The following is a 16354-nucleotide window of genomic DNA, read 5'->3' on the forward strand; positions in this document are numbered from 1 at the left end:
ATTTAGACAAATGATATGATAGATGTATAACCATGAATCTGTGCAGATTTACACTCATGGGGAAGCAGACTCAATGGAACCGACTTTCTGTTGATATTTACTGTGGTATACACTACTTATTACATCAGGTGGGGAAACATTAACTATACATGTTCTGTATGTGGGATAGGGGTCAAAGGTCGTTATTGTTCATGTAAGAAACACGGTGCTGATAGGGTCAGGAACCAGATTATTTAGGCTAGGAAGAGAGATTACATCAATAAAAAGGAATAGGTTGGGGAGAATACGTATTTAGATATATGAAAAATAACCAATTAGACAAATGAATCATTCTGCATATACCATTTAACCACAATGGTTTTTGTGAGAGAGCTGAAGGCTTTAGCAAAACAACGTGGTCTACGTGGATATTCTCGAATGAGAAAAGCTGAATTGATCAATTTACTCGGTTTGGAATACAACAAACCCCAGACTGTTAGAGAACTCAAAGCTCAAGCAAAAAACAGTGGGCTGAGAGGTTATTCTTGAATGAGAAGAGCTGAATTGATCGATTTACTAGATGTTGATAATGATGTTGATAAAAAACAACAAGAATTAAAATTTGTACCCACATCGGCCGGCGTTGGTAAATATCTAAGAGGTTGGAAGATGGATATTAATTCCAACATGGATGTTAATGATGTTAAGCCCATCATATCGAGTAAAATTAACGAGGAGTTAGATGATTTACATAGTATAAAATACCAGCTGACGATTAAAATGTTATTGAGTAAAATTAATGCAGACCATAGCACTGAATATACCATACAATATTTCCGAAGCAATCAAGAAGTAATAACCGAATCCGATACTATAAACGCATCATTAGATACATCAATTCAGAGGATACAGGAAACTTTAGAACGCTGGACTAATAGAGGTTCGGGTGGGGTGTGGATAAAATGGATAGTTTATATTTAGATATAGCAAATTATATGCCCTTCAAAGGTGGATCTTATATAGATTTACCCCCGTATTATAAGAAGAAAAAAGCAATAATTAATGTGATAAATAAATAAGATGACTGTTTAAGAATGATGATAAGATCTGCATTGTTCCCCGTAGACAAAAATCTGGATAGACCTTCTAGCTATCCTCAAAACGATGGACTCAACTTACTACAACTATAGACGAACCTACACCAATATCACAAATTGATAAGATGGAAAAGCAAAATAATTTAGCTATAAATGTTTTCGAACATTCTTCTAAAGGAATTGTTGTACACAGGATAAGCTCCGCTCCAGAACATATCCCCAGAATCAATTCATTTCTGATCGAAAAAGATGGTAAATATCATTATACATGGATAAAGAGTTTAAGCAGACTATTATGCGATCAAACAAAACATGCAGGAAAGAAATATTTCTGTGAAAGATGCCTACATGGGTACAGCAGACAAGATCTATTAGAAGCGCATAAAGAAGACTGCAGAGGTGTTGGACAGACTGCTATCAGAATCGATATGCCTAAAGAGGGAAAAAATATATTAAAATTTGAACATTATTGTAATCAAATGCCAGTACCGTACGTAATTTACGCCGACTTCGAAGCGCTTATCAAACCTATAGAAAATAATCAAGATAATAATCAAGATATTAATCAAGATACGTACAAAACTCAAGAACATATTTCTTGTGGGTTTGGATATATAGTTGTAAGGTATGATGGGAAAACAAACCCGCTCGTGATTTACAGAAGTCCCGATGCAGCGGGAAAGTTCCTAGAATATCTACAAAATGAAGATAGAATAATCAGAGAAAATTTATCGTGTAAGAAACCCATGTGTATGACGAGGGATGATTGGAGGGCCTATAAGAAGTCAACGAGTTGTCATGTTTGTAATAAACCCCTGAATGGGGATTCCGTAAGAGATCATTGCCACGTTACGGGTAATTATCGGGGAGCCGCGCATAACGAGTGTAACTTGAAACTAAGAATTAATTCTCAAACAATACCCATCCCCGTTGTTTTTCATAACCTTAGAGGATACGATTCACATCTCATTATGCAAGCTATCTCAAAGATCAACGGCGGTTTAACGTGCATTCCTAATAATATGGAAAAATACATATGATTCTCGTTGACTAAAAATATACATTATACGGACAAGGATGGGAAAGCCAGAATAAAGCAAAGTAATGGGCTTAGATTCATAGACTCCGTACAGTTTCTGTTATCTTCCCTGGACCATTTAGCTAATGCGAACAATCCCGATGACTTTCCCATAGCAAATCAATATACGGATAGGTTAACGCGTCATTTGTTGCTGAGAAAAGGTGTATATCCTTACGAATATATGGATGATTGGTCTAGATTCGACGAAACTAAATTACCACCCCTTGAATCATTCTATAGTAACTTAACGGAAACTAAAATAACCGATGCCGATTATGAACAAGCTCTGACTGTGTGGGATAAATCAGGTTGTAAGAATTTCGGCGATTATCACGATCTGTACTTAAAAACCGATGTACTGTTAATCGCCGATATATTTGAGATATTTAGAAAGACATGTTTAAAACAATACGGTTTGGATCCTGCTTGGTACTATTCCAGTCCTGGACTATCATGGGATGCATTGTTGGAGAAGACCGGTGTAGAACTAAAACTACTCACAGATTACGATATGCACTTGTTTATTGAGAAAGGATTAAGAGGGGGTATATCGATGGTAGCGAAAAGGTATTCTAAGGCTAATGATAAGTTAGTGGAAGGATATGATCCGAGTAAACCCGACATGCACATATTATACCTCGATGCCAACAATTTGTATGCATGGGCTATGAGTTAACCTTTACCCACGGGTGGTTTTGAGTGGGTCGATGATATCAGAGTGGATGATATCAATGCGAATGATGTGAATAAAGGGTACATACTAGAAGTTGACTTGGAATATCCAAATTCGTTACATTAAGACCATAACAGTTATCCGCTAGCTCCCGAAAGATTAATGGTTAATAAAGATTGGATGTCGGAATATCAACACTCCTTGATGGGTAATACTAGGTTAGCTAACATAGAAAAACTCGAACCAAATTTGATGTATAAGACAAAATATATAGTTCACTAAAGAAACCTCCAGTTATATCTATCGTTAGGTATGAAACTAAAGAAAATACACAGTTCTAAAGTTTGATCAAAGCCTTTGGATGGAGCCCTATATAAGGTTGAACACAGATTTAAGAAAGATAGCTTCCAGCGATTTCGAAAAGAATCTATATAAGCTCATGAATAACTCAGTATTTGGTAAAACTATGGAGAATCTAAGGAAGCGTGTTGATGTTAAATTAGTCAGATCTAATTAGGAAGAAAGACTCAGGAAACTTATAGCCAGTCCGGCTTTTAACAGAAGCAAGAGTGAGTGAGTGAGTGAGTTTGGTTTTACGCCGCTTTTAGCAATATTCCAGCAATATCACGGCGGGGACACCAGAAATGGGCTTCACACATTATACCCATGTGGGGAATCGAACCTGGGTCTTCGGCGTGACGAGCGAATGCTTTACCCTTTAGGCTACCCGACCGCCCCAACAGAAGCAAGATATTCGATGACGACTTAGCCGCGTTGCATATGCAGAAGAGTAATATAAAATTCAACCGACCGGTGTATGTTGGTATGAGTGTTCTTGACATGTCAAAACACTTAATGTATGCCTTTTATTACAACGAACTTAAGAAGCAATACGGCGATAGATGCGAGGTGTTATATACCGACACAGATTCTTTGTTGATGGAAATACAAACCGAGGATGTGTATAAAGATATGGCAAAAAAAATAGATATGTACAACACGAGCGATTACCCCAAAAGATAATCCACTGCACAGCGTAGTAAATAAAAAGGTGTTAGGTAAGATGAAGGATGAATGTGCTGGGACCCCTATTGCGGAGTATGTCGTATTAAGACCTACCGGTAAGATGTATTCTATAAAAAAGTCCGATAATGGAGAGATAAGAAAAGCTAAGGGTGTTAAAAAGTATGTGGTAAAAAAGCATATTAAACACAAACGGTATAAAGAAGCATTATTCAACGGGTAGAAGATTCAAACATGAGATGAACTCTTTAAGAAGTTACAATCATAGGATATATGGATTAAGAATGAACAAGACATCATTATCCCCTTTAGATACAAAGAGATGGATTGATAAGGATGGTGTAACTACCTATGCTTATGGTTACTTAGGGTGGTAATACTGTACCGTTGGGAACTATGAACAACTCTTCTCGTACAAATCCCCTGCCCGGTCCATCTTTAAGATAATAAAGAATAGGCTCTCCTTCTTTCATAACCAATCGACTAATGTTATACGTCTTAAGGGACCATATGGGATCGGTTGCGCGAGGTAGGCCTCATTCGAGTTCACCAGGCTGGTATAAATATCTTACGCTTACTCTATCCGGAAGTTTTTGTTCTTTGCCTCTCCTCGGTGCTGCTGAAGATTCGGAAGTCACGGATTTCATTTTAATAGCATTGGATGGTTTCTTCCCTATTAATCTCGTTACTTCATTATTCAGCGCTGATACAACAGCTGATAATCGTGTCACCCATTCGGTTGATCTCAATCGCTCGGATTTCATTTCGATCCAATACTGATAGCCAAACAAACGTTGAATCGCATAATCATTTTTGCATAAAAAATGCCACCTGTAGTAGTAGTATAGGTATATAAATCCGGCTCCAGTGGAAGTGAGCCAGAATCACCATTACCTATACTACTGCTGAGATTATATTGCAAAATACAAATTGACTAAAAATTCTTGAATAAATAATTATGCTTCAGGCCCTTGGGGGGAAAAAAGAAATTGCTCGCTACAACTTGTAAAAAAAACCAATTCAGGCTCACAGTTTCAAAATACCAGACATCCACCAGAATATCAAATGGTAAGTCCTAACCGCCATATGCACATGAGGAAGTTGGTGCTAAATGTTACACAGTTTAGTGTAAAAAATACAAAAAACTTGTGAGTGGGTTAATCACTATAAAAAAGTGCGAAAACCCCTTTACATGACTGGGGCACAACACTATGATAACATGTTATGTGTTTTCCAATAGGAAATCATTTTAAGAACACATGAATGGTGAACAACCGATCTGGTTGGCCCGGAAGTTGATTCTTCACAATGAAGTCCCAAAGAGGTTACGCCTTCCTATGGCGCAGCCTCTCAAACCACACTCTGGTGATGCCATGAGCATGTCACAAACTCGAGCAGCTGCAGCAAGGGCCAGAAGAAAAACCTTTTTCATGTGACATGTTTATAGCTCTTTTCTTCAAAGTGTTCATACGCTTTCAAAGTCAGATGGCATAGGATGGCATTGATGTCCCAAGTAGGAGGACGGAACTGGGATGATTGGTCAGCCAACATGTTGGATTGAATGAGAGCCGAGAAGTTCCTAGATCTTCGAGTGGGTAGTAGTGCCAATTAATGAGTTGAGTACCACATGATATGTAGCCAGAGTGGAACCTTTAAGCTGTAAATACTCTTCAAGTTTTTGGGCAGAAGTAGTTTTTAGTTTGTTTGTTTGTTGTTTAACACAGCACTCAGCAATATTCCAGCTATATGACGGCGGGCTGTAAATAATCGAGTCTAGACATGACAGTCCAGTGATTGACATCATGATCATCGATCCACACAATCGGGATACAATAACATGCATCAACCAAGTAAGCAAGCCTGACCACCTACTTTAAAAGGTTATGCGATGTTGATCTACTGCACAAATGTCAATCTGGAAGGTTGTCGACCAGGGAGGGACCACCTGGATGAGACAAACATCAAAGTTGATCTGTACATCGATATCAATCTTGAAGCTGCTCCCTGGGTGGCTAATAGCTATAGTTATCAGACATAGATCTGTAGTCTGGATATGGTTTGTACCAATGTTGATCTGCATAACAGCCTGGTGATGCATAGGTGAAGAAGCGCATGTGACAATAGGGGAGGCGTATTAATCCCAGCTGTGAAATTGATTTGCGTAGTCACTATATCGATGTCGATCCCTGGATGAGCGATTATAGGTATGTCAGTGTGCGTCAGAGTCGGAAGATCGAGATCAATCTTAGAGTCAATGGCAATCTGACCAGCCTGTAGAAGTAGATCGTTCCCGCCCTCGAGTGAAGGGTTGATCTGATGATTGATATCTATCTGTCAAATTGGAGTGATCGTCTTCTGTATGATGTTGAATCTCCTGTTTATATCATATTAGACTTCTGAGGCGGATCCTTAGAATGTTGATCCCTGAATCCCATGTGGTCACATTGTTAACAGCATTGAGTCAGTTTACATACACCCTCTAGAAGAAAAATCAATTCTCTACTATTCAAAACACTTCCACACAGGTTGGTGACAAGAAAAAGAATAAGACAGGTTGTCAGTTTGGCAGGATTACAGTGCATAACCCATTGGTCTGGGTAGGGATCATGTGTTTGGGTGTAATGTTTTTTGAAGCTGGAAACATTGTTCAAGGGCGTTTCCACACCAATATCGAAAGATAAAGAAATGCATTGTGTGAGATAGGATCAGCTTAAAAATTGATCTCTTTTTTAAAATGATTCAACATTAACTATTCAACTGATAAGAAAAAGACAAGTACAAAATTAGTGCAAGAATTATTTGTCTTACAATCAATCAATCGATCGATCTGGAAATGTAAGACGATTATTGATCTGCCGGAAAGTATAATCAACAACAAAACGTCATGAAATAAATAATTAAATCAAGACAGCAATTTACTTAGTTCAACTCGAACATTCCACATGAATTCGGTTATACACAAATAAGAACAATTAATAACAAGGCTTTCCTGTGAGAGGTCATAATTGTTCTTTTGTTACAAACACTGACTCGCTACAGCACTAAGTGTCTCTGATAACCTTGTTAGATGCCAAACTGGTCTTGCCTGTCTTTACATACTTTGTAAAATAATGTTTATGTTGTAGATATAATAATTGTATCATTTCAAGTGAATGTTATCTATTATGTTGATCAGTTGATGTGACTGAATTTGAACCTGGGTTACCAGCCTGAGAACTTTGCTTTCTTGAACACACTCAATCGTAGAGTGTTAGGTCATCAATTGACATATTGATTTTTTATGGAGAAAGTAGATCGATCTAAGTGACCTGGCTATCGATATGAATATGCAACACAACATAATTTCCAATGCTATGTTATAGTAATCTACATGTCCTACATCATGTATTAAGGATTAGATTTTATTACCACTCATTCATAACAGTAGTGTTAAAGCTGTAGAAATCAAAGTTAATCAACATCTGAAAGCAGCCTTTAATACAAAGAAAGATAATGTAATATGCAAGAGTAAGAAAATCACAGCATAAACCCATGGCCAAGAGACATAAAGCACACGATGCATGATGACTTCAGCAAAGCTAGCTGGAGCTGTTGGGCTGCACGGACCTGACTCAGTGCTGGTGCTGGTACTAGAGGACGACTGGTCAGAAATGCAGGCGGCACTGATTGGCTGTGACTGGTCTCGCTCTCGCTCTGCCCACCAGCCTGTGCTGTCCTGTCGGTTGGGGGACAGTGGGGGTTGGCGAGGGGACGGGTTCAAGCCTAAATGTACACAGATAGAGGATGCAGCCAGTCACCACAAAACAAACACAAGCTAGACACATTCTGCTGTGTTTGATAGAAACTTAAGTGTTGAGAATTTCATTTTGCTTAAATGGAAACCAATAAGGGCATCCAATAATTTAGTAATTTTTAAAAGAAAGAACAATAATTTGCTGATAATGTCATAAATTCAAATAGTTATTTATAAACACCTTGTTGGAAATTACATATTCTGTACATTCTAATTCACAGCAGGATGTGACTAATCATTGTCAAGACATCTGCATGAATATCAAGAAACACAATGCAAATCTGTGCTGCAAAAGACTCCTGTCCCTGTTCATTTATGTGCTTTAATTAATTCATGCTCATATATTGAATAGTACAGGTACATCATGATGTAAGCACCAGTGTTTCCTTTCAAGGAAAAACTTGTTGGAAAAAAACTAAAACAATACAGGTAACAGTAGTTTTACCAATACAATGTCTTGTAAAAGGGTATAAAATGATCTTGTTGATGATGGTGAATACTGATGCAGCAAAACAAGCTTACCAGCCATTTACAACAGGAAGAGGTCTTGACAGGTGAGATTATTTGTTTAAGTAATTAGTTATTATGTTCATAGTCAAGTGGAAGCTCCAGTGGAAGGACACAAGAAAGGACATGAAAGCAATGCGAAGTTGATCATGAAACATGATGCCTGACTATGAACAATGGATGGTGAGTATACCTTCTACCATAAAAATAATAATGTACATAGAACTTCTACTTACTGGTGGTAGCAGGCATATGGTCTGTATCTGTGAGACTTTGGTTGTCTGTCCTCTGGGCGTCATCTCCCTTGGATGAAAGACTCTCATGACTTCCATGCAGGGATGACACCTAAACAGTATCATCATTTATAAACTCTATATGGCTTGATGAAAGTCAATGGGGTATATGTGTTGTGGGCATTGAGAGATAGAGTATATATTCAATGGTGGGTTGACAAATATTTCATCGAATGGTGAGAATAGACTTGATATTTGCATGAGTGGTGTATTCTAAACACACCAATTGATGACATAAATAGAGAATTTAAAAAAACACTGTTAAAAGATTCCATTTGTAATCTTCAGAGAATTTAAGAACATGGTTGAAACAAGTTTTAAAAAATGCCATTTTGCATAAAATGGAACGGGAGTTGAATCCCCCCACTTACTAAACAAATATCAAATTTCATTACATTTTGAAAAAAACTTGGCGGAATAATGGCCAAAATATTTTTTTGCCAAGAAATCACTTTTTCAATGACCAAGTTTGTTATCTCCTGTTCATTCACCTGAAGTGATACAATGTAGATTTTGACTTAAGGCGAGACCAATTTAATTGCTAGGATTACTGATCTGCCGACACCATTTTTTGCCAAATCGGGGAAAAAACAACTAAATTCTATCATTTTTTTTTAAATATTCTACCTGACATCCGACATCGATCGTTAGCCTTGTTGTGAGAGAATACATGTTAGGGGAAGTAACTCTAGTTTTTAACTAAGATTCCTTACGCAAATGTGTCGGCAAATTCCATTGGTCGTTCCACGTGAACATAGCCAATCGAATGCGTACTCTCAATGCGCACAACGTGTATTGAATATGCCGGGACCATGTGTAGGACATGGGGTGTTAGTTTGGGTGTTTTAATGCCTTTCATTATCTGGTATCTTTCGACAATGTCAGCAAAGTATTTCAGCGTAAGCGTTCTGAAGGGTAGTGTGTGCTTATCATAGCGAATCATGGAAAGTCCACTGGATGACACAGTTGGTGATTTGGCAACGAAAGCCGTATCGTCAATCGCCGATTGAGATGGACTTTCTATTCAAGAGGTGCATGCAACAGAATCTAAGGCTGGTTCCTACGGGAATATTGTCGAACTTACAACACCAATGCAAGTTTTAGCAGACTTTGGACTAAATTATGTGACAGTGGTGGCAAAATCGAGAATAAACAGGGCTATTTAATTTAAAAGAATTCCACATGTTAGAACACTTCAGCCATGAGTGTTACCTGATCATTTAACACGATAAAGTTACACTGGACAGAGTATTTCAAGTACTTGTATGTGCCAAATGTATATTTTTTTTGAAGCCAAGTGCTGTTTTAATTTCAGTGTATTTCACATTGTTTTTATATTTTTAAAATACAATAAAACTTTAATAAGTTAAAAGCTTGTTGTTGAAGTCTACCTGCTTGTGGAAAACTGCCAAAAGATACCTGTAAACCCTGGTCATCAGTAAGGAGTGTCATTAGATAAAGGGACTATAGTGCATTGCTTGCAACATGCGTGGTGGGTAATATTGAAATACTTTTGTAGCTTCTGTGGCACAAGTGAGGGATTATTTTATATATTTTTATTTCCTCCTATCAGCATTCCTGCCTCCTAAAATCCGTAATACCTCATGTACTTTTTTTTTTTTACATTCCCTCCTCCATTCAGCCACTTTACCCGAAAAAATCCATAATCCTAGCAATTAAATTGGTCTGGCCTAACATAAAATCCAAACTAGCAAGTTTTTCTGAAACCCACTAAAAGTACTTTCCACATATTGCTCAAATGTGCACTGTACACAAGAAAATATCATTATAGCCATTACTGAGTTTCTGAATATGGCTGTCATGGTGGCCATGTTTAAAATCAGCATGGTATTATGTAAAAAAGTTTTAGAGACATCATGAATGGGATCATTCACACAAATTATCAGCTCCAGATGTATCAGGCGTGTCGAAAACATAGCTTGACTAGAAAAACAGTGGTACGTGAAAGTCAAAGGTTGCAGCTGGATCAAAGTTTGTAGCTGGATCAAAAGTCAAAGAATGTCTTTCGTGTAATGTTTCTAAAACCACAAACTTGCTGCATATCAAATTTCATAATGACCGAGGAATGGCCAAACATGACATAGCAGCCATGATTGAAATAAGAAAATTCAGTCAGCATCCCCTCAAAGACACTCCAGCAAGGATTATTCATACAAGGTATCAACTTCAAAAGCAATCTAGTATAAATGTGCAAAATGCAAAAGTTCACGACAGACGGATAACCAGACAAACGACAGACAATGCACCATGTTATGAGCTCACTTGGCTTTCAGTCATGTGGAGCTAAAAAGATGGCCAATGAATAACCATTAATATGTGTACCGAATGTCAAAGATTTTAGCTGGATCAACAATCAAAATATGAAAAAAAACCATATTACATTTTAATCCTCCAGAATAAATTCACCAGGTTTAGCAAAGTCAGATTTCCACACCTTCACAAAAACTTGACGAAAGAACTGTCTGGCAAGCATTATTCAAATGGAGAACCTCACTTCTGCTGTGGAAGATTTTTACACCACCAGGAGGATGCCATCTACACCAGTGGGATCCAGGCACTCAAGCAGAAATGTGTGAACCTGAGAGTCAATTATGTTGCAAAATAATTAGCAACCAACTCCATCAATGCAGTCCATCATGCTTAGCCCCAGAGCTTTCCAGTCACCCTTTGTTGCTCGCAGTCAGTGACAGCGAGTAATTTAGAGTTACCATCCTTGTATACATAAACATTGCAGGCCTCAACATTCAAGAAGTTTCTGGATGGAAGAGTTTCTAAAAGGCTTGCCCAGTGGAGTGTGGATGCCTATTTGTAAACAGTGAATATCTGCCAGCTTCAAACACTGTTCTGGATTCAAGACTGGAGACAGGACTGTTTCAAGACATGCAACAGTGACAAAATTCATGAGTGCACTTACATTTATTATAGGGCCTATTACTTTTTGCTCATGCGACTTATTTGACCCAATGCACTGCCATTTTTATTGTCAACCTACAACTCTGTGTTTCAAAAATATTTACTGATTATTCATTGATTTTGTGTGGTCATTTACTGATTACACAATTCAATTCTGTGCAAACAGTTTTCTGTCTTAACCTCTGCATTACAATTTGGAAATCACCTCATAATATAATTCATTCTGTAATACATATCCACAAGCATTAATGAAGCACCACCTGATTCAAACTCAGATAATGATAATGACAAACAATGGAATCCTAACTTGACAGCATGTTTTATAAATAAGACTACACATACATGGACACCATCATCGACAGCAGTCATGTTTTAATGTAGCACATACCGGTATCTGAAAAAGTTGGAGGTGCTTAATTAACCTCCTGTGTACATATTCAAGAAACATTAGATATGTGCATGAATGCATGTCTATACTGTCACTATGCATGTCAATACCATTACCAAACATGTTGACCTGTGCAGAGCTGGGTTAGAATAGGTCGTCATCAACCAATGCTTGCCGTAAGAGGTGACTATGCATGTCGTAAGATGCGACTAACGTGATAGGGTGGTCAGGCTCATTGACATGGTTGATGCATGTCATCGTATCCCAAATGCATGGATTGATGCTCATGATGTCAATCACTGGATTGTTTGGTCCAGGCTCGATCCCATCAGTCGCCTCTTATGCCTATTACGGCAAGCATGGTTTGATGAAGACCTATTCTACCCAAGATCTTCATGGGTCACAAAAGTTAATGATGGACTGACAATGGACAACGCACCACAACATAACCTTACTTGACTTAAAGTCAGGTGAACTAACAGTGGGTAATCAAACATTTTGGGGCTGCTTGCCAACTGACTAAGTAGAAAAAGGAGTCAACCATACAATTAAGTTTGCAAAGACATGTTCAGGAACACACAAACAACTGGGACAACTGCCAGTACCGCTTCAAGGCATAATGTGTCAGTGTCAGTGTCAGTGTCATTTTAACATTATATCTTTATTGTCACTCAGCAGAGATATATATATACTAAATGTGTAACACCAATTCCTGTGAAAGCGAGTCGGATACCAGAACTATTTCACAAATTTCATAAAATTGGTACTTCACAGGAGCAAGTTAAGAATTATATTGATTACTTGCCAATAAGATCTTAAAAAAAAATTCACTTGTCAGTGAAAAGGCAGACATCTACGCGATCCACAGCATATTCCAATTTTAAGTAAAACAGAAAAATACTTCAAACGTGTCAAAAGTTGACATGTATTAATGTAACACCATACAACACCCCACCTTAAGAGTTCAGGGGTTCGTTCCACATATCTATAGTATTGCTAACGTTTTTTGTAACTTCGACTCTATTACTTAGACTTACTGCATCACAAAGTCAACAATCACATCACAATACCCTATGACTTAATTTGTGGAATTTTGTTTCAAGATCCGCAGGTGAAAGAATGCCATGAAAAGTCAGCTGAGCAAAAGGGTTGCTGGATTCAGCTGGTTTTCATAAGCTCCTCTCAGTGATCTATCATCTCTACACACAATGTCGTTGAATAAGCCCAGGGATGTTAGGAGTTTTTAATATTTGTTGAAACTTGTTCCCGCAGTGCATAAGCATGCATTTTGATATTACACAATGTGTAATACTACCGGATGTTTATTAAACAGGTGATCTCTTCACAGGTGAGCAATAAAGGGGAAAATTTTACTAACAGATTCGATTATTTCACTGCCAATCATATAATAAAACCACTTATTGTTCACTGCTTATGAGGCAGTATATATATTGATGAAGCAAATGCTATCTTATAAAGCAAATGCTATCTTATAATGTTGGCTTGATATGTGAGAGGGTCATTAAACCTACATCTGGTGTGAGGCTGGTGTCACTGCGGTTACTGCTGGTGACCTCTCGGGCCCAGTAGTGCGTGTGTAGGATCTCCATCACCATGAAAGCACTTGCCATTCCTCCAAGGCCATGGTTCTGAAATGTGTGCTCCAGACCATGGACAATTGCCTTCGTCATTGCCAGCATGCCTTTGAACACATTCTTTGTAATACACTGTGAACAGAAAAAAAGAGAGACATTTGGTTCTGCAAAAGTTGTGTTTTTACAACATCACAGGCAGTAATATTAATGATCAAAGTCATTGCGATGCCTAGTCATATCTCATTTCCCCTTTCTTCTGAATATAACAAGAGTCATCCGAAGATGACATATCCCCCCAACGTGGCATGTCGGTACCAACTGTGTGTACCTTCAAATGTATTTAGTTTGGCAAGGAAATCATTTTCCTTGATGCCAAAACTAGAAATATAATGAAGGTTATTAAATATGGGTTCATGTCACTCACTTTCTGACGATCTCATGAAATTATTATAACAATAACTTCGCAGATTCGCATATGAATAGCTCTGGAGTAGCCTCATGACACAAAGGCATAAAGAGAATGTACTAGGTTATGTAGCTCACATCATATATAGTGTATGACATCGGTAAATAGTACACCTTAGAATTATGTCAGGGGCTACAAATTAAAAAGATTAAAATCTATAAATAACAAACTGCACTACTAGTGAACATGATTGATATGTGCATAACGTTTGGTGAATATCTGTTGCATGGTTTAGAAAATATGCTTCAGACGAGGACATTACCCTAAGTTCATCAATTTCCAATTTAAATTGAAAATAGAAAAAAAAGAAAAAATATGTTAATAGCAAAGGCACCGTTACATAACCTACCTTGATAGGCGTAAAAACATTTTAGGTTGTGAGATATGGTCCGGACAAGAGCAGTACCCTCATATTTCATAAGTTCATCATATTTCCATGGAAACGACAAAAATAAAAAATTCTAAAAATCTCTAAATAGCAAAAGGCACTCCTACTGAGCCTGATTGTAAAATGTACCAAGTTTTGCGAAGCTAGGTTGTATGGTTTAGGAAATATGCTCCGCACAAACAATGATTACAGATGGACAGATGGACGGACGGACGAACGGACTGATGGACATACTGATAGCTATATCCCCCCGTCATTATATGTCGGGGGGATAAAAAAAGGAAGAAGTCACATATACCAAGTTTGTTGATTAAGATATTAATACCTTTGGATAACTGAGGCCTATACACTTAAGTGAGCAGAACCCTGTTATATCACACTTAAAGCATTAACATGTCATGATATTTCCATTAACTAATAAGGACATAAATCTCAGTGTTTTGAAATTTGAGGAGGTCTAACTGCAGAATACATACCACTATTTTTAATTTGTGTACCAGTTGGTTTGAAATAACTCCCCAGTAACAGATATAAATATTCTGAATGACAAACTCTCCACCCTGAACTTCGACATTTCTCAACTTGACCTACTTCCGTGAGAGAATATGGTTTTACGCCCCTTTTAGCAATATTCCAGCAATATCATGGCAGGGGACATCAGAAATGGGCTTCACACATTGCACCCATGTCGGGAATCGAACCCGGGTCTTCGAAATGACAAGCAAATGACAAATTGCATGAACCCAGATCTGTAATTATGTTCACTACTAAGGATGTGATTTACCCATTATGTGACCTGACCAGTGGCTTGTGTGTGTTTTACTTGATTGTATGTGTTCTGAGATAGATGAGCAAGTGGTTTCTGAGAAGATGTTTACAGACAATGCTGATGCAAGCCATGACATTGGCTCACTTGACTGAAAGTCAGGTGAGCTAAAAAGTAAAAATATGAGGTAAATTAAGGTAGCAACATAGTTGGGATCATTCATGCAAAATTTCAGTGGCAATGTTGAAAATGTAAAACTTAAGAGAGACAGATGGACGGACAGCTTACCACAACATGAGTTCATTGTTTCAGTTGGGTGAAAAGGTAACCTCACCTGTTCAAAGATCAAGTGTTTTCCATTCCGCAAGATGTCGAAAATGCAGCATTAAGGAGGATTACCGGTAATGGCAGCAATGACATAAGGTCTCTTCAAACGGTACAATAAACAAGCATTTGGAATTATGCATTTACAGCCAAACTTCGAATAATGTCAATTCCTTGTTATTTTTAAGGTGACCATGGTACGCACCACATCCTCAAGGTGATTTGCATCATCAGTAAGCTTTTTGTCCAGGTTACGGTTGAGTCGACTGATGACAAAGTTCCTGTAGTTCTCATCTTCCATCAGCTTCTTCACACGGTTGAGCTTGAGCCATCCCATTCCCTGCCCATCCAGGATAAAATTGACCACCTCTTTTAAGAACTGCTGATTCTCACTAAGGGTACAGAAATAGTTGATATCAGGATATGAGTCAAGATCATGCATTGTCTACATTCTTCAAAAACTTTCATGTATGGGACATTCTGATTCCCTACTGATGACCATACTGAAAAAGTACACTTACCTGTTTGAAGAACCCCGAGATTCCTGTGCTACTGGTTTTACAGTTTCTTTTTTCTTCTGACTGGTAGCATGTTTCACCAATCCAGACTTCTCAACAAGAGCTTTCCGTGTACCTATCATGAGAGTCAAAAATAGAATCTGGTCTAATGCTTTTAGGAGTTACACTGAATACAAGTTAATTTGTGCTCCCCTCACTTCAGGAAGAGTGCAGCACCAGTACTTACAAGCCAGTAACTGCAACTTTCTTAGGATATACATTCCACCCATATAGCCTCATCACCACCTCTTCCTGATACACTATGAGCTTACTAAGTCCTCCAGCTTATATTTAAGTTGGGGCTCTCATACCTCCCAAAGTACTAATAGTACCCTTGTGGCATTCTTGAAATGCTGCTGTGTTAGGCTATGGATTGGCAGCATATCTCCCTCAGACCACTGGCCTAATCCCCTTGGTATATGCCATCCGTCAAACTAGTAACTTTGTCGATGGGGGTTGACAGTTATTGAGAGTAAATGTTTACACTCTG

The 16354-nt window shown here is 38.0% G+C and overlaps 1 protein-coding gene across 6 annotated transcripts in view; it reads right to left on the reverse strand.

Moving 5' to 3' along the window:
- Positions 1 to 16354, reverse strand: part of LOC139477709 (MAP kinase-activating death domain protein-like) — a 218740-nt gene that overhangs the window by 65942 nt on the left and 136444 nt on the right. For 5 of the 6 annotated variants that reach the window (XM_071260100.1, XM_071260099.1, XM_071260101.1 and 2 more), the window contains exons 17-21: positions 15829 to 15940; positions 15513 to 15699; positions 13301 to 13495; positions 8390 to 8498; positions 7460 to 7615 (exon numbers count right to left, since the gene is read on the reverse strand). In XM_071260100.1, the coding sequence (XP_071116201.1) occupies positions 7460 to 7615; positions 8390 to 8498; positions 13301 to 13495; positions 15513 to 15699; positions 15829 to 15940 (759 nt within the window). The remainder of the gene's footprint in view (positions 1 to 7459; positions 7616 to 8389; positions 8499 to 13300; positions 13496 to 15512; positions 15700 to 15828; positions 15941 to 16354) is intronic. The other variant, XM_071260102.1, reaches the window with a different exon arrangement.

This window comes from Haliotis cracherodii, unplaced genomic scaffold, assembly GCF_022045235.1.
Source record: "Haliotis cracherodii isolate W230 unplaced genomic scaffold, xgHalCrac1.p SCAF_34, whole genome shotgun sequence".
Taxonomy (NCBI): Eukaryota; Metazoa; Mollusca; class Gastropoda; order Lepetellida; family Haliotidae; genus Haliotis; species Haliotis cracherodii.